General features: G+C 40.3%; 1 protein-coding gene across 9 annotated transcripts in view; it reads right to left on the bottom strand.

Annotated features, from left to right (window-relative positions):
- Nucleotides 1-11,184: 11,184 nt before the first annotated feature.
- APC (APC regulator of WNT signaling pathway) overlaps nucleotides 11,185-19,500 on the bottom strand; it is a 202,775-nt gene continuing 194,459 nt past the window's right edge. For 6 of the 9 annotated variants that reach the window (XM_039545887.1, XM_039545891.1, XM_039545888.1 and 3 more), the window contains one exon: nucleotides 12,005-18,587. In XM_039545887.1, coding sequence (XP_039401821.1) covers nucleotides 12,005-18,587 — 6,583 coding nt within the window. Of the gene's footprint in view, nucleotides 18,588-19,500 lie in introns of all 9 variants that reach the window. The other 3 variants (XM_039545894.1, XM_039545892.1, XM_039545896.1) reach the window with 1 other exon arrangement.

The following is a 19,500-nucleotide window of genomic DNA, read 5'->3' as shown; positions in this document are numbered from 1 at the left end:
CGCTGCGCTCGCGCTGCTCAGTCCGCAGGCGGCCGGGCTGTGCCCAGGCTCCCCGGCAAAGCAGCGTCTGACCCCCTGCCTGGGGATGGATGGAGGGAACTGCGACACCCCCCCCCCCCCCCGGCAGCACAGGGCGGGGAGCGGCGGGCGTTGCTCTAGTAAAGGGTTGAAACCCCAGGTCGTGCTGGCGGATGATTCACTGCAAACGCTTCCATTGAAATAGGGTTTCCTGCCGTTGCAGACTCAAGCTTCAAAGCGTGAAACCCAAAGTTCAAAGCCCATCTGGCAAATACAGGGCGCCCAGCCTTTGTGAAAATCACATGGCACGTCACATAATCTGATGTCTCCCGCGGGGGCTGACTCATGATTTTTGAAAGCCTGCGGTCGGCAATCCTGCACCAGCTTCCACTCCCATTAGTCCGCGGCATAATACGGTGGTAATTTATGGCAGGACTCCTGCTGATCAAAGTGCACACGAGGGGCAGGGAACTAGCACGGTAGGACAGTGTCGCCAGCATCTTATTTTAGTATGGATAGGGTTTAGTTTGGGGGTAGTTGGGTTGAGTATCACTGGGTCGGCACCCCAAAAACTGAATTGTACTCACAGTTGAGCATTGTGTGGCAGAAGTTGCCTATAGGGTATATTCAAAATCGGTTATATTCTGGAGTAAATAGGTGGATAGACCTTATTGTATAATATAACCAACTCTTTTATTAAACACATGCAATGTTGACACTAAAAGTACTGGCATGCCTGCTAGTCTCTGCAAGAGTGGTGATGCTACAACCACAGAAACCTTTGACAGTGCTAATTCTGTATCCACAGCCCTGGTTTTTTGAATTGTGGGAGGGGGATGGTGGTAAAGTGTTGCTGTGATTATCTAATTCAATAATTAAATTTAAAGAGGCTTGCAACACAATTATTTACATGACTTACACTGTGATTCCCCATACCCCTTAAGACAGACTAGATCTCTAACCCCTTCTATTTTTCTCACGTAATTGCCTGATAAGTACAAAACCACACTATTCTGTGTGTGTGTGTGTGTGTGTGAGACAAATCCACAGTAGGAGGTAGTATGGTCCTGAAAGGACTAGATTATCAATAAATGTCAATTTCACCCTACCTAAAAATGATAAAATATTTTGATAATCAAAAGGTACATATAGGAAAAGTAACAAATGCTGCTTGAGAAATCAGTTTGATTTAAGGATATATACTTTGTATATTTTGACATGATGTTTACAGTTAACCATTATAAAAGTGTTAACTTTTTGAATCAAGTTTACTATAATTATTTTCAGAATCCCTCACCTCTCCTCCCCCAATTTCCAGTAACTCTGAAAGTTCTGAACATTAAAAAATGCTTAACCCACATAATTTTGTGCAACTGTGAATTTAAATCAATAAAAATAGAAAAAATGCTTAAATAAATGGATATGTCAAAATTATTTAAAAAAAATCAAATTCTGCCAAGCCTATATGTAAGGCATATATTATTCAGCACTACATCACATTATGAGTCAGAAGGAATCAGTGTTGTAAGTTAAATTACACATTTGTTGTCCCAATCCGAGAATATAGACCAAAAAAGTGCCTAGGATACTGTTTGCTAAGGGGACTGATCCAAAGCCCAGTGAAGTCAATGGAAAGGAACCCATTAATTCAATGGACTTTGGTCAGGCTCCAAATGACTAACAGTGAAATGTTTTAAACAATGTATTAATTAAAATATTAATCTTATTCTGTAAATTCATGGTTAGTGATCAGAAGCTTTCACTTACGGATGGAGGTGTACAAATTAAAAAGGACCTTAAAAAACCCACTAGAGTGTGAGAGAGGTTAAAGAGCTATAAGGGCTGTACTGAGAGGTAAGCAGAAGAAAGAAGAATTCCCTCACCTGGGTTGGCTGTTGATTAGGGTGACCATATTTTCCCAAAGGGAAAACCACATGGGGCCAGCCTGAGGGCCTCCCCATGCAAGCCACTGCCCCCAGCCCTTACTGCCTCCTGCCCACACCTGGCCAGCTCGAGGCCCCCCGCTCACCCTTCCTCCTGATTGTATTAGATCTCTCAGGTGCCTTTGATACTGCAGATAATGATATTGATGTGATTGGTTTAGCTCCTGTTTGAGAGGGCCCAGTAGATAATTATGGATAATTCATCAGAGGTGAGGAGTATGACATGAAAGGTCTCCAGGGTTCTGTTTTGTCCTCCCATTCAATATGTATATAAGGCCACTAGGAAAGAAAGAAACCTGCTGATGTCTTTGTAAAATATCCATTTACTGCAGTACTCCAACACTTAAATTAAGTCACACTTTTGTCAAACTGCCTTTTTTTATGTTGTAGCATTTGGTAGTTTACACACTTGTTTTTTCCTGTGAATGGTGGAATTAGCATATTAACACCAGCATAAAGAGTATTAAGAGGTGGTCTTTCTGCATGGTACACATTTGTACTGCTTTTAAAACACCACTGAAAGCTGTATATCCTGTATGAAAACGTGTATGTGTGTTAATGGTACAGAGATTAAATGTGTCATTATTATTTCAGTTGGAAAACAAAATGACAGCTTTCTCTAAACAAATATTACTGAGTTTGTATACTTTTAAATTGAATTATATTCTGCACATGACCTACCCTACCAGGGCTAGCATCTCAGCTTTTCTACAGGTCAGTTGGCTCTCATTATTATGCACCATTCTAACTTATTGGTGCCAGGGTTCCTGAAACTGGGGTGAATTGTTCGTACAAGCATGTCAATTTAATTCCCACCATTCTTATAAAATGACTTCACTGAGTATCTGGCATCCACAGTCACTGCACTTGTTCTAGTGTCAAAAGTAATTTATTTATATCTTGAATTCTGCATATTTATGGCCTGCAGAATTCAGAGACAAAAGTAGGTCACAAAAAAGACTAGATCAGGCATGCTATAGCAATATGCATTCTCCAACTGTCCAGTGCCCCTAACATCAGAAACTCAACAATTAAGCAGTGAAGTTCAAAACCTGATGGCGTGTGCATCTTTTTAAAAGCAATATAAAGCTAAGATGTAATTGCTCTTGCATACTGTACCTACATATGCCTGAATATTAAGCAAACTTACACAATTCCTAATTAATTCCTTGTCTTTACACCAAGGATATGCAAGTTGCAGAGATTTATATAAACTCATGAAATTATTCTGTGTGTCATGTCTACATAATGCTAGATGTGGAAGTGGTAGGGCACTGAGAAGGATGAAGTAGTATCTTTGCAATATATAAAGTGTGTATTTCAATTGAGGATCTGTCTGCTTGTAGTACCCAATGTCTGCATGGAGTTAGCCACCCACTCAGCCAGGCATGCATTGTTTTGTCACTATTAAAGACATCAGGAAGAGGAAAAATACAGTAGTCAAGATTCTAGTGAGCTGTAGGACTTCTAAATTCTGTTCCATTTTAAACGCTTATAAAATTTAGAACAATTATGTTATTAAAAAAGAAAGTAATATTTTCAGCAAGGCTAGTGCCTGAGCTTCTCCAAAGCTGTATATAATACAAATCACATAGTGATATGTTGAGTGAAATCCTGGCCCCATTAAAGTTTTGCCATTTACTTCAATGGGGCCAGGATTTCACCCATGATCTGGCCCCATTGAAGTGTTGCAGTGCTTCACAGAATGGGGAGGTGGGTGGGGCTAAAAGAAAAGAGGTAGGAGCTGGAGATATTAACTGAGAAGCTGTTCCAAGTGCTGCATCAAATAATGAACTAAGTTGGAAGTGGACAATGTCATTAAATTGAGTATTTGGGAAAATCTTGCGTGTAAAGGAGAAAAATGCTCGTGTAGGTCTAGGCAGAATTGGGTGAGAGTGATTTGAAATGAGCAGAAGCTTGAACTTTATACCAAAAATGAGGGGAAGATAATGCAGACATTGACTGAAGATGGGAGATACAGTCTAAGCAGCAGGCAAGTGTTGTCATTATAGAAATGTAAAGTGACAGGACTGAAACTCTGCAGTACCGAATATGCATGGTTGATAGGTACGCAACAATAAATGACATCTTACTCTATGTTGCTAATTGGCTTTTAAAATGTTCACTGCTTACAGACTGGTGTTGTGGAGATTGTAGTATAAAGTAAATTTCACCGAGTAAATTTCACTTGTGTAGCAGGGTAACAAGGTCCATGTACTAAAAATCCCACTCAGGTCCTATTTTTAGGGCTTGGACAGGGACTTAAGTATTGTATAGACTATTGGTGCTTGCCTTCTGCACAAAGGTGAATTTCGTCCAGAACTTTAGGGTTCTACATGTAAGCTTTTCAGCTGCTATGGGCAATCTCATACAGATCTAATTTACTGCATTCAGCTCTGAGGTACTTCAGTGATGAGAATTACAGAAATGTCTTACACAGAAAATGTGCGTGAATGCAAGAGGTAAGATACCCTGTGTTTCCCTGCATACGCTCCACCCAGATGCATGAAGCACTTACACCTGCATGCAATACAACTTTAGTAGGGACATTGAGCCATATTACTTCCACTATGTCCCATCAAAACACTATATGCATCAGCCTCCCAAATAGAGTAAGCATCTATTTCACCTCCACAGACTCTCCAATTCTCCCCACGTTGACAAGCCAGTTAGTTACACAAAACTCTTGTCTCTTATTTTACACATACACGCCAAAGCCCTGTCCCATACCCTCCCCACTTCTACAATTCAGGAAACTGTGTTTACACATCTCGTCTTTTTTGTCACATAACAGAAAACCTTCCACTGTCCACCAGTACAATGTAGCCCTAAAATCAATCTCTGTATCACATCTCCTTCCCATAAATAGCCTAGGAATAGCCTTAGAATTTTCAAAATTTACTTAGCGGGAATGGAGCGCTAATAACTGATGACATAAAAAAACCTGAGGTATTTAATGCCTATTTTGCATCAGTGTTCTCTAAAGGTTAATTGTGAACTGATACTCAACACAATATTAACAACAGGGGAAGGAATGCAGGCCAAAGCAGGGAAAGAACAGGGTAAAGACTATTTAGATACATTAGATGTATTTAAGTTGGCAGGGCCTGATTAAATTCATCCTATGGTACTTAAGGAAGTAGCTGAAACAATTTCAGAACTGTTATAAATTATCTTTGAGAACTGCTAGAGGACAGGTGAGGTCCCATAAGACTGGAGAAAGGGAAACAGTACCTATCTTTAAAGAGGGGATTAAAAAGAACCCAGGGAATTACAGATTAGTCATCTTAACTTAAATACCTGGAAAAATACTGGAACAAATGATTGAATAATCAGTTTGTAAGCACCTGGAGGACAGCTGTTACAAGGAATAGCCAACATGGATTTGTCAAGAACAAATCATGGCAAACCAACCTAATTTCCTTCTTCAACAGGCTTACTAGCCTAGTGGATAGGAGGAAAGCAGTAGCTGTGATATATATTGATTTTAATAAGACTTCTGACATAGTCCCACATGACATTCTCATAAGCAAACTAGAGAAATGTGATCTAGATGAAATTACTATAGGGGAGGGCACAACTGGTTGCAGCACTGTAGTCAGAGTGTAGTTATCAATGGTTCTCTGTCAAACTGGGAGGGCATATCTAATGGTGTACTGCAGGTGTCAGTCCTGGGTCCAGGATTTTATTCAATGTTTTCATTAATGACTTGGATAATGGAGTGGAGAGTATGCTTATAAAATTTTCAGAGGACACCACGCTAAGAGGGGTTACAAGCACTTTGGAGGACAGAATTTGAATTCAAAACCATCTTGATAAATTGGAGAATTGGTCTGAATCCAACAAGACAACATAATTCACTTAAGAAGGAAAAATCAAACACACAACTACAAAATGGTAAATAAATAGCTAGTACTGCTGAAAGGGATCTCTGGGGGTTATAGTGGATCACAAATTGAATACGAGTCAACAATGTGATTCAACTATGAAAAAGGATATAATTCTGGGGTGTATTAGCAGGAGTGCAGTACTAAGACATCAGAGGTAATTGTCCCACTCTATTTAGCACTGGTGAGGCCCCAGCTGGAGTACTGTGTCCAATTTTGCATGCCACACTTTAGGAAAGAAGGGGACAAATTGGAGATAGTCCAGAGGAGAGATACAAAAATAATAAAAGGTTTAGAAAACCTGACCTATGAGGAAAGATTTAAAAAACTGGGCAAGTTTAGTCTTGAGAAAAGAAGACTGAGGGGGGACCTGCTGGTAGAACAAGAAGTACTGGGCTTAATCCGCAGCAAAGGAGATTTAAGGTAGCTATTAGGAAAAACTTTCTAACTGTAGAGGTAGTTAAGCTCTGGAACAGGGTTCCAAGGGAAGTTGTGGAATCCCCATCATTGGAGGTTTTAAAAACCTGGTTGGACAAACACCTGTCAGGAATGGTCTAGATTTACTTGGTCCTGTCACAGCATCAATTCAATTATCCTCTGGCGTCTCCTAATTGCCTCATCAGCAACTGCCTTTGCAATTAAATGATAATACTGACAAAGGAGACAGACACCTGGATCTAAGTAAATGCTAGAAAAGAAAAAAGTTCCACTCTGGCAACGTGCAATCAAAAGAAATTTTATATAATACTGTTTTATATAATAATTTTTGCATAGCAAGACTAAATCCAGAATTAGAATGTTAAACAAAATACACTCAAATACTGTTGAAGGAAGGAAACATTACGGAGGCGGACATCAGCAACAAGAATGAGTCTAAAGCAGAAGCAAAACATGAAAACCGAAGGACAGGTTGTGGTGGATGGAGCTTATTAAAGAGACGTAACATTTTTGGATGGAAAAATGTTCTCTGAAGTTGAAACTTGTCTCTATGCAGAGAGCCAGCATAAAGCTTATGCATCACTTAAATCCCATTAAAAATCTCAAAATAGGGTTTCAGAGATAGTTACTTGGTGTATAAGCATTGTGCTGGCCCTCTGCACAGGAGCCAATTTCACAGGCTCTCGCTGGGTCTTCCTGGGATTTTTATAGCAATCCCACAGCCACAAGTAAAAGGATTCTTTGTCAAGCAGGGAACAGTTCCCCTGAATGCTGCAGAGGCATAAGTACCTACATTCAGCATGGTTTGGAAATTATAACAGACCAAACTGGATCTTTGCAAATCTGTTTGAGAGGGGATTACCCATCTTCTTCTATAAGGTGGTAGCACATCCTGTGGACTGAACCTGGACAGGGCAGGGTTGACTTTAAGAAACATGGACATCAGCAATACACATTTATATTCACCTAGACAGTTTGTTCTTAAGAGCATTGTGACCTTTTTGGGGACTTCAAAATAAACAGATGAACTGTGCGCTTGCGTTTAATTAACTCACAAGAGTTAAGGTTGCAAGTGAAAATCCTGACACAATCACCTAGAATCAGGGGTGGCCAATTTCAGCCTTAAAAGGAGCCAGGACTTACCAATGTACATTGCCAAAGAGACATAGTAATACATCAGCAGCCCCCCATCAGCTCCCCCACCCTGCTCCCAGCACCTCCCGCCCACCGGCAGCTGTTTCGTGGTGTGCAGGAGGCTTGGGGGAGGGGGAGGGGAGAGGAGCGAGGGCACTGCAGGGGTGGGGGTGGGAAGGGGTGGAGTGGGGGCAGGGCCTGTGGCAGAGCCAGAGGTTGAACAGTGAGGCCTCCCCCCACACCCTGGCACATTGGAAAATTGGTGCCCGTAGCTCCAGCACCGGAAAAGGTGCCTATAAAAGGAGCCACATATTAACTTCTGAAGAGCTGCATGTGGCTCCAGAGCCACAGGTTGGCCATCCCTTAGAATCAACAAAATCACTAATTAAGGCAACCAAAATACCAACCGCCGCATTACACATGCACTCTCAGACTCTTCAAAACCGTAACTCCCTTGTACTTCTAACATACAACAAATCACAGTATACACACAAATTCCTCTACCTCCCACTCAGATCTCAACCTAAACTTCGACTATAGCTAAATTAACATACTTTATAGATGTGTTTAAAGTCTGTAATATGTTATTACTACTTGAGAAAGTATGAAGTCGGAATGGAATTGTATGTTTCAATGATGCAGAGAAATTTGGTGTGGGCATTGTGATGGGTTATATTGTGGAGGTGTAAAGGAGTTGGTGGCAGTGATGAGGCGTCTGAGCGTATTTGGGTAGTTTGGTATCAAAAAGATCCCAACCACCTTTCAGCCTACAGGAAGGCATTAAACTTGAAATTGGCTGACAATTCACTGCTCCATAACTTCATTCAGAATACACAACTCACCGTGAACATAGTCATACAGTTGGCAGATAAGTGGATGGAATCTTGCAAGGCATCACACATATAAAAATACATGAAACCAGCTACAGAAGGAGTCTCTCCTTGGGAATTTTAGATGTGGTCTCCTGGTAGGGATAAAGAACTCTGACTGTTCAATCAAAGTCCTGGCTGAAAACAAACAGTAGATGGCGGCATCAAGTAACAAGATACGCTATCAGATGACTTTTCACCATCAGAATGTCCATTCAGTGGATAATATTGTCTTCACTAGGGAAGGAATTGTTTCTCTGAAAAATTGGCTACAAACAAATTAATTTAGGACACACAAACTAGACTTTCTTTACTAGCAGGATAGAGGGAACTTTTACTATGTTTTTTTCTTTATAAATGTGAGGCTTTGCCAATAGGATAGGACCCTCCACCTGAGCTCTGACCGCGACAAAGACTTTTGCAAGCAGGACTGCAAGAAATAAAAAAGGAAGGGAAACATCTATACCATAAGTTGGATTCTTAGTATTAGTTCTGCCAACTCGATTTTTGGACTGCTTACCTCTAGAAGACTTCCTCTCACCAGTTGAGGATGACTGTGCAGAAACTGAATTTTTTTTTGCTGCCTCAAAGTCTATGGCAGATAGGTCTGAAACATCACGTTAGGCAAAGACGCATGGAGACACCAGCTAATAAAGTCTCAACTCAAGAGGCATATGTTCATTATCCTTTTGGTTGTCTCCATTTTCCTTTCCCTCATCTGGGAAAAACTAGATAGGAAAATTCTAAATGAGTAAGAAGGAACTCAGCGGTCAACTTAGCAGACAAAATATTCTGCAGTTTCATGGCCCACATGTGACAAGCAAACATTCATTAATTTGTGGACTAAGTTTGTTCTCCCTTCTATGCAGTTTATAAGATCCATAGGCAAAGGTGAAAAATTCTCAAATCCCATTCACTGCACAAGTTTGGCTATGAAGTTTAATTTTCCAACACCACCTGCGCACGTCTTAAATTCTGGCAACGTGGGTTCCATTTTAAATCTCTAGTAAGCTGGTGGAATGGCTCAGCAGAAATAACACAACAGTAATGAGCAAGAGAAAACCTATAGCAACATAAATCAAAACAGGTTACCAATAAGTAAAACATACACAACAATAAAATTCCCCAGTCTGGGGTTTGTCTAACATCTGGATGTGCTTCCACAGCCTGATTTCTGATTTTTTTTTTCTCTCCAGCAGCTGTTTTTATAGCTGAGCTGTACAAGGGAAGTGAAGCTAGAGTTAACTCCTTGAAACCAGAGTGTATGCTTGAATCCTTCCTGGGTCCATGGATAATGGATGCTGAACATAATGTATATTTAGATATACACACATTTAATGTTAATTAGTTTCATGATATGGATGAGATTTAATTTAACAGGAATCAGACACTGGGCTAGTGTAAACTGAACATCCTGTACTATTGTGGTATGCCTTCATATAGCTTACTTGATTAGAAGACTCTGACACAAAAATTGCATCCTTGATATGAAATGTGGTCTTGCAGCTAAAATACTAGACTGGGAATTCTGGGTTTTATTCTAAGACTTCCTGTGTGACTTGAGCAAGTCATTTAGCCTCTCTTTGTATCTTCATTTCTATATCTGAAAAATTAGAATAATAGTACTTATCTCACAGAGGCATTGTGAGAACTAGTATTTTGAGACCTCACATTTAGTATATTATTGAAATTAAGGGAATTATTTATTATTACATCCACCAACACTTCTACATAAGTGATATATCTAGGAATGTTACAGCAAACAAAAGGGATGGGAGAGAAAGTACAAAATAATAAATTAAAACATTCTCTCCTTCATAGACGGCTTTTGGAGTCTGCATTCAGTGTAGCCCAGATTGACTTTAATGGGAATGCTTTGTCTGCAGTGGCTCATATGTTTTGAAATGGTACAGGTCATAAATATGCAAAATTGAAGATAAAAATAGATTAATTTCAACAGTAGATCAAGTGCAATGGCTATGAATGCCATATAGTCAGTACAACTCTCTCATATACTGTTAAACTGACATGTTTGCATGAGTGCCTCACCTCAAGGCACTTGATGCCAGGAGATCCTGAATCCTGATACCAGTAGTTAGATTGATGATTTTGTAATAACAAAAACCAGTTAAGTTTCAGAAAAGCTGAGTTGCTACTCCTGGTTTGATCAATTGTGCATAAACATGTCGATATATTTGTGCAGAGGCACTTAACTATTATTTATCGGAGGGTTTCCTTCAGAAACAGTGCAATAAGCATCTCTACTTTAAACCAAAGCTTTTCACTTCAAAAGGCTTCAGGCATTGAATATCATAGTTCAGGACGAAATCTGATTTTTTAACCAAGAGACTGAAGATTTAATATCTTAGAGCTTATTCCCTCCGACCCTTAATTTTTTCAAATAAATCCAAAATGTATGGAAGTTTGAAATCAGAATAAAAAGTTGTCAGACGCCCAATTTCATACTTTCCCAATTAAAAAAAAAAAAAAAAGAAAGAACCATACTTTTTTTTTTTTTTAAATCTCCATGTTATACACACAATATTGCTGGCTATGCAGTTGTGAAACAACTACACTTCTTGGCTTCTAGATATACTCTGCCTTTAGCCTTTTTACACCTGAGATGCGTGAAAGTCTGTCAACTGCAAATAGACTACAGAAGACCTAGGGCCTAATCCTGCAACCCTTACATGCATTTTAACAAACCATATATCAATGGAGGATAGAAGCCAGAGAACATGAGGTATGTCTAAGACGTGCTGGATCAGGCTTTAAGTGCATTATACAACATATTTTAAGGTGACATCTCAAAATGAAATATTGATTTCTTCAGCAGTACAAAAGTAACACACAACAAGATTTACATACAGTAATAATTTATTCTGAAATGTTCATTTTAGTTTCTGTTGAGACATCACCCACGTCTCATTAATAAAAGAGCAGCCATCTCACCTCAAATACCAGAATATACAACAAGTTACAGCATAGCAAAAATTCTACCTACTTTCAGATAAAATCTAGTTCAGGTAAAATAATTCTGTTCAAGGTTTTACAGTTACACAGATTTCCTTTTTTGCAGAACACAAAGAAAGTGTAAATTGTTACACTATAGCTATCTATGCACATTATGTGACCACAGAAATGTTAATCATTACTTCAGAAAATGAACCATCATTTCCATTCATGCAGAAAAGCAGGCTGGGAAAGCTTGTTCAGCAGAAACCATATTACTGTGAATTTCACAGCCACATGATTAATTATAGGGTTAGATGGATTCACAAATACCAAAACTGAGTATATTTTTTGCATAAATAATACCAAATTTTCCCTGATGTAGTTTAGTCAGTTTGTAATCTAGAAATGATTGAAACAGCAATATAGTTGTATTATCTCTATCTGTAAGTGTTCATTATTTCAAGACAAGCAATATTTAAAGGATCATGGGATGGGATGCTAATTAAATACATGTAAAACATACTGTACAAATATACTTGCTTGTAGCAATTTTATTCCAAACTATCAATCAGGTATCCCTCCAAAATATTACCAGTGAAGACAAAGTATACTATCAAATATGGCTTCCAGAACAAGGACCCTCTACAAGAATCAAACCTATTTACAAAAACAAACAAAAAACCCCAATCCCCAGTCTTTTAAAGTTTCATTTGAAACAAAATTTCTACATAGCACTTATACATCATTTTTTAAAATGTATTTAAACAGAAGTCACCAGGTAAGACCCAGAATGCCGTTTAGGACTTTGAGTTCCACTAGAGTCTGTATTTTCAGTCTTTGAATCTCGTTTCTTTGTGCTGTTATTTACTGGTGTTGGTATCTGTGATGGCCGAGCAGAACCGTTGTCCGCACTGCTCTTTCGTGGACTTGGATTGTAGTTGAAAGGAGTCACTCTTGCTGCAACAGCTCCACTAGGTGAACTGTGTTTGCTTGAGCTGCTGGAACTGAATGGTGTACGTTCATTAATAATGCTTTCATTGGTCTCTGAGGCAGGAACAGGATTACTCAGCACAGGTTTTGTTTCAGTTGCCTTCTTATCTGGGCTATCTATCTGAATGAATGAATTCAGGCGATTTTCTAAACCCATCATGCGAACAGGACCATTTCCATTCCCTGCATTTTGTTTTCCCTGAATATCTTTAGAATCTTTACCATTCACATTCCCCTTCTCTAACACACTGTCAATAACTGGGGGAGTATTTCCAGTAGGTGATCGTCCAGATCTAGGATTATTAATAGGGCAGTCCTCAATCCTCACCCACACATCCTCAGTCTTAGAGACAGCAGGTGCCATCTGGTAAATTAAAGATTTTGAATCACCACCATTTGTAGCATCTGAAGAGGAATTATGAGAAGGATTACTCATTATCTGAGGAATTTCATTTTCCTTTATCTTTCTCCAAGTCCCTTTTGCTGGTACTTGACTTTCTTTAATTTGTATGTGTCCAGAAAAAGAACTTCCATGTTGCTTTTCATCTTCACTTTTTGCCTTTTCACTAGATTCTGAAGACGCAGACAGAATTGAAGAAGAGCTTCCAGTTCTACGCCAAGTACTAACACGAGGAAGCGATGAAGAATGCTTACTGTGCTCACGCTTCCATGTTCCTGATCTATTGATTGGCAGTCTAGATGGACTCTCAGAATGAGAGCGAGCTATATCATGACGTTTTGCTGGTCTCCCATCATTATATTCTACAGAAGGGTTAAGAGTAGGAGGTAATTTTCGCCAACCACTAGCCTGTACAGTTGAATGAGAAGATAAGGACATATCAGGAAGTGATGGACTTAAAACTGGGGTCTGTATTTGGGATCGGGTGGGAGAATCGGGTCTAGAAGAAGACAAAGATTCAAATGAAGCAGATTCTTCTAATTTCCTTCGTAGAGTTGGACTTGGAGCTTCTTTAATAAAAGTTGACTGGCGCACTAGAACAGGTCTCTCTGATCTGTCAGATTCACTTCCACTGGATTTTGTGGATGACATTCTAGATAGTTCAACCTTTTTGTTTGAGCCACTACTATTAAGAATTTGGTTCAAACCTTTTGAGGCAGACTCACTTCTGGGAATACCACTGGCACTTTTGGGTAATCCTGTTTGTTTTGCAAGATTTTGCTGGCTCATCTGTCTGCCTGGTGATGTGTATGACATTCGTCCTGAACCCGAGGACTTAGTTGAAGCTGTACTAGGAGATGAAGTCCTTGGCAGCTGAGATAGTTTGTTAGGAGGGCTTATACCATTTCTCCCTGGGGAAATTGAGCTTCGACCTGGAGACTGCAGAGGTCTGCTTAATGGCTGCTGTTGAGGTCTAGAAGGAGTGGAATCTCTAGATCCTGACCTAGAAGGTCCTTTACTTGACCCACCCTGTTGAGATGGCTGCCTGGTTATAGGACTTGGCTCTGATTTCACTGATGATTTGCCTCCTCTCGGGGAACTAGTGGAACTCTGGCCTTCATTGGGACTTTTGGAAGCTGTGTTCTTGAGTGGGGGCCCTTTTTTTGAAACTGGACTTGTACTGGAAGAGCTATTTCGAACTCCTGGAATGTGAATCATTGTCCTACCTCGTGAGATTGAAGGCATATTTGTTTGCTGGGGCTGCTTCAACTGGCTTGAAACTTCTGAATTAGAGCGAACTTTTCCTGTAATCATACTTTTATACACTTTCTTTCCTCCTTTGATTCCTTTATTTTCTGACTCTACTTTTTTAGTTTCCAATGTACTTTTCTCCCCTGGTTTAATAATTCTTGGACCTTTATTACCAGTAAAGGGTTTTTCTTCTTGGTCTGGAGTAAGATGAAATGGTGACCCTAAAGAAATTCCAGATTTTAGTGAAAGAATGGAATCAGAGTCTGATGAAGCTTGTCTAGACAGTGAAGCAGCAGCAGCTTGGTGTAAGCTGCTAACTATAGAATTTGCACCTTCTTGAATAGCTTTCCAATCAAAGTTCTCTGAATCAGGTGAGAAACCATGCTCTGAATCAGGCCTCTGTATCTCTCTCAAATCTAGTGTCAGGTCTTCTGCCAATATACCACCCATGTTTCTGGAACTATTCTTTTCACTTTCACTCTTGACTCTTGAGGGCTTTTTCTTTTTAGGCATGGCAGAACTAATGCATTCCTGCAAAAGGTCATCTTCTGAGTCAATACTAAGAGAACTAAGAGAACTGTTTCTAGAAAAACAAACAGGTGTATCTTCAACATGAAATGATTTGGGTGCATAACCAGAAGCCTGTGGTCTATTTGATTCTATCTGTGAATCAGGAGGTTCAGCTCGTTTTGTAGGTTCACTTTCTTTGTTGTTGTTGTTTTCTTGATCAATATCACTGAGAGAACTCAAAGATGAATTGCGAGAAAAACAAACGGGGGTATTTTCGATAGCAAAATTCTGCATTTTCTCATCTGTAGCTGCACCTCTGTCTGGGATATCTTTGGATGGTTGTGGGAAAGAGGTTTGCTTCTGCATCAAAGTTTTAGGATGACTTCTGCCTGTTGGATGTTTTTGACCTTGTGTCCTACTAGTTGACTGCTGATTTGAAGTCTGTTCTGTATCAGTGCAAGCTTTGGTTTCTGTTTCCTTAGTTTCTTTTTCTTTTCTTAATTCAGCCTTTTCCCTAGAAAGGTCAACATCATCATCATCAAAGTCTAGTGAACTTAGTGAGTCATTCCGTGAAAAACAATAAGGAGTCCCCTCAATAGGTGTGTAATGATGAGGAGAATCAAATGCAAAGCTTCCTCTTACACGTTCCTCATTATTTGGAAGTTTATCATTAAAGTCTCTTGAGTTATTTTTGAAGATCTGTTTCTTTGTATCTTTGTTGTCTGAATAGGTTCTTTCATTACTAAAATTACTTTTTGGCTCTGTGTGTTTTCTTAAGCGTGCTCTGTACTCATTACTTTGGGGCATAGGCTTTACTGGAGATGTTAGCTTCTTTTTCTCACCTTCTGGTTGATTTTTACCACTTACAGATGAAGATGCTGATGCTTGTTGAATCTGATCCATTATCTTTTTTACCCTGAAAGGTTTGTGGCTTTTTCCTTTTGGCATAGCAGAGTTAATGCACTCTGCAAGAATGTCACCTTCTTCTGTTTTGTCATCATCCAATCCTGAGGTAGACACAGTTGAGTCTTTCCCTCTTTGAGCATCATCTGTACTTCTACCTTCGGTAGGAATGGTATCTCTCTTTTCAAATTCACCTGATTCTGCTCTTGTACCCACATTCTCCACATTGGCCAACTCATTTGGTGGTGATTCTATTGTGAGGTCACTCAGAGATGTAGCTGTTGAAAAATTTATTGGTGTACCTTCAACACAATACACACGTGGCATATCATCTCCAGGTGTAAAACTAACATGCTTTTGAGACTGTAATCTATTTTGTGAAGGGAGGAGTTTGTATACTGGCAAATGGCTTGGCTTCCTGGCTACAGGAGGAGGTATTTTTGAAGCAGTTGTTTGAGAAAGCTTTTTGGATTTGCGTGAAGATTTTGTTGGCATAGCAGAAATAATACATTCTTCTAATATTTCAATATCATCATCATCAGAATCATCTAGTATATCCTTTTCTGTTTCAGTAGGCTTCTCTGCTTTCTTCTCTTGGTTATCCTTTGTATCTTCTGGCTGTTCAGATTCTGTTTCATTTCCATGGTCATTTTCATGAACAGGAGGCATTATTCTTAACTCTACATCTTTCTGTATAAATGGTTCATCAAGACTCAGAGCACTTAGGCTAGAGGAACAAGAAAATCCATCTGGTGTACTTTCTGTAGCAAAATGTAACAATGTATCAGCATCTGGCAATACCTGAACTCTTTGAACAGCTGCATTTACAGCTGCTTGTCTAGAACCAGACTCTCTCTTTTCAGCAATAGGTACTTTACCTTTAGCTGTTTCTCTCTTTACTGGAACTGCTTGAGCAGGGGGTGGGGTTTTACTTCTACTTGGTGGCATTGTTTGTCCAGGGCTATCCGGAAGATCACTGGGGCTTATAATACCACTTACCATTCCACTGCAAGGCTCACTTTGAACAGAGCTAGCAATGGAACGGCTTTCAAAACTATCCAAGGAACTTACAGAAGTACATCTGCTAAACATGAGTGGAGTCTCCTGTACGTAATGTTCTGGTGGACTTTTAGGAGTCTGAGCACCGCTTTTTGAAGGAGATTTGGCACCTGAAGAAAATTCAACAGCTTTATGTCTAGATGAATCAGAAGGAGATAAACTGGAAGCCTGAAGTCTATTGGATTTTGTTCTAATATGTTGTGATGTTGATGGGACTTCACTAACTGCACCTTCAGTTGACAGAGTCACACTATTGTCTTTCAGTTCTGCTATCTGCAGAGTGTTACTGGCATCTGTTACACGTGTGGCTTGATCACGCCCTATTTCATCTTCAGCCGAGGACAAAGATGACAAAGAGCTACATCTTGAAAAACATATTGGTGTATCTTCCACACAATAAGTCTGTATAGTTTCCTGGTTGATGGAGGGAGTCTTACAGGAGGCAGGCTTCTGAGCATGCCCCCCTCTCTGTGCAGCACTCGGATGAAGTTGATTCGGTCTCTTTGAGCTAGCTGAGGGGGCTGATGTGTTCCCACTACTTGATGAGATGTGGTCAGTTTTAGTGCTTTGTACTGATGAACTCTTTGAAAAAGAAAAAGATGGCTTCTGAGAAGAGGGAGGAACTTCTGTTGAGTATTTCAGACTATAATCAATAGGTTGATCTACATGGTGCTCCTCTTCATTGTACTTTATACTGTAATTAGTCGGTCTGTCTTCTTCATCTTCATGTTGTTCCTCCTCAGAGTAACGCTCACTGTAGTTGGTTGGCTTATCATCATCATAATCATCAACCTGGCACAAGGACTGGTTTACTTTCTGATTCATTCCATGTGAAGTGCCTGCTCTGTTTTGTTCTGAACTGTTGGATCCTCTTGATCTGAAAGGATCTTGCTGGCCAAAAGGCGACTGGTATTTCATGTGATTATCATCACCACCTTCAGTATATCCAGAATAGGTCGTACTTTGACTTCTTGACTGCCTTTGTTCATTTTGTTTAATTTCATCTTCTATTATATGTTTAGGTCTTGCCCATCTTTCATTCTGTGAGGGGCTTTGCCTTCCAGAATTCAACTGTTCATCTGAATATTTAAGACTGTAATTGATTGGAGTGTCCAATTCTCCATCATTGTCATCCATATGATTTGCGCTATGTATCTTGTGAGCTAAATCAGCTGGATATTGTCCATAACTGCAAAATTTACTTTCATCATCTTCAGAGTAAGACTCAATGGAAGGTTTCATTTGACCTCTTTTACCATAGCCATCACTACTGCTGACGCTATTTAAACTGTCATTTGAAGCTCTCTTATATTCCATTTTTGCATAAGGCACAGGACATGCCCTGTTTGAATTCTCAGATTTAGGAAAGTTATAAGTGTTCGAATGGGCATGGGCAGTGGATGTTCTTCTTAATGCATTCCTGTCTTCTGTCAAGCAGTGCATTTCAGCTGTGGATCCAGAACTTCTGTCTTCTTGTGGAATATGCATATTCGTTACTTCTTCCATTACTTTGGCAATCTGAGCTGCAGCAGTAGAGATCTGCATTCCTATTCGCTTAGAGGCGTTCCCAGCATTTTCTGTAGCTGGGTGATAGCTGCCTAATCCCATTGTTCTCTCTCTGTCCACACTTCTGTCCTTTTCAGATCGAGAGTTTTCTATATTTCCTCTATTGGATGAAGAGGAGCCAGGCAACACTGTAGTATTTAAATATGGCGAAAGTACAGTCACGTTACTTGTATTAAAACTCTCGGCCCTGCAAATTCCATCATCATGTCGACTAGAATCCAAAACATATTCGCTATACAAATTTTGCTTATGTCTCTGCTTATTACGGTGAGATGTTTTGGGGCTCAAATTATCAATGTTGTCAAAAGTCTCAGACAAATGCTGAGCATCTAACTCTGCTTCCAGTGCCTTTTGCTTTCTAACATGAAGAGAGGGTAAGCTTGAACCTGGAGACATAATATTGGCATCCTTATACTTTGCAGGCCTATTTGCCATCAGGTTCCTTAAAGCTGCAGCACTGCCCATAGCTATCATTTTGTGCTTTGAATGAATGAGGTTTTTGAGCATGCTAACTGCTCCCATATCCCACAACGCTTCCTGGTCCTTTGCATTTCGTGCAGAGAGGTTCCACAGGGTCCCACATGCATTACTGACTATTGTCAAGCTGTGTGACTTCAAATGCTGTAACAACGTTTGTAAGCAGCTGTTCTCTCTCAAGATTTGCCTGGAATTAAGAAGTTGAAAGAAAAAAAATCAGTAAGTAGCATTTCAACAAGACAAAGAAAAACCTATCAAGGCTGTAGCCAAATTTTGTCCTTAATAAAGATAATATTATGATTTCTGCAGCACAAAAGTGTGTTACTTTCCCTAAACTACAGTCTGAATATCAAGCACTTTCTATTGCCATTATCACTTCATTTCCTCTCCCCCCCGCCCCCCACCTTCCTCTATGTCAACAGTCTTTTCCCAGGGGTTTCCTCTGGCTGACCAGATGGATGAAAACCTATCTTTGCAGGAGATGCTAACGTTACTATTCAGCATTTAACAAGCAAAACTGATACTGCCAGGGGTGAAAGTAACTTAAAGGACTTACCGGTATGCAAGGAGGCTGGGGTCCTGGGCAAGGTGGGTGGGAGTGGCTCTGGGCCCCTGGAAGAGGTGGGGCTGGGGCCAGACTCGCCCAGCCAGCCCTTCAGTGCTGCCCGTCCGACTCCGCCCAGGGCTCTGGCGGCAATTTAAAGGGCCCAGGGCTCCGGCTGCTGCTGCAGTATGGCATACCAGTAAGAAAGTGTCTGCCGGTACACATCCAACCGTACCGGCAGGATCACTGATGTGGTGGTGGGGAGGGGCAAAAAGGGCAGCTGCCCTGGGGCCCGGCGATTTAAAGGCCCAGGGCTTGCCGGGGCTGCTGCCCCTTTTCCTCCCTCCCCCCAGCAGCCCTGCCGGTACCGTCAGCTGTGTACCGACGGCGACTTTCTTACCAGTACGCCATACCGGACCAGCTTACTTTCACCTCTGGATACTGCATTTACCTTGTCATAGACTATTACTATCTAAATGGATGGTTTTCCTCACCAAGGTCTTTAAAAATAAAATCAACCTTGATTACGATACTTATTTGGTACATATAGTCACAT

This window comes from Mauremys reevesii, linkage group 6, assembly GCF_016161935.1.
Source record: "Mauremys reevesii isolate NIE-2019 linkage group 6, ASM1616193v1, whole genome shotgun sequence".
Taxonomy (NCBI): Eukaryota; Metazoa; Chordata; order Testudines; family Geoemydidae; genus Mauremys; species Mauremys reevesii.
This window is presented reverse-complemented; position numbering and strand designations above follow the sequence as displayed.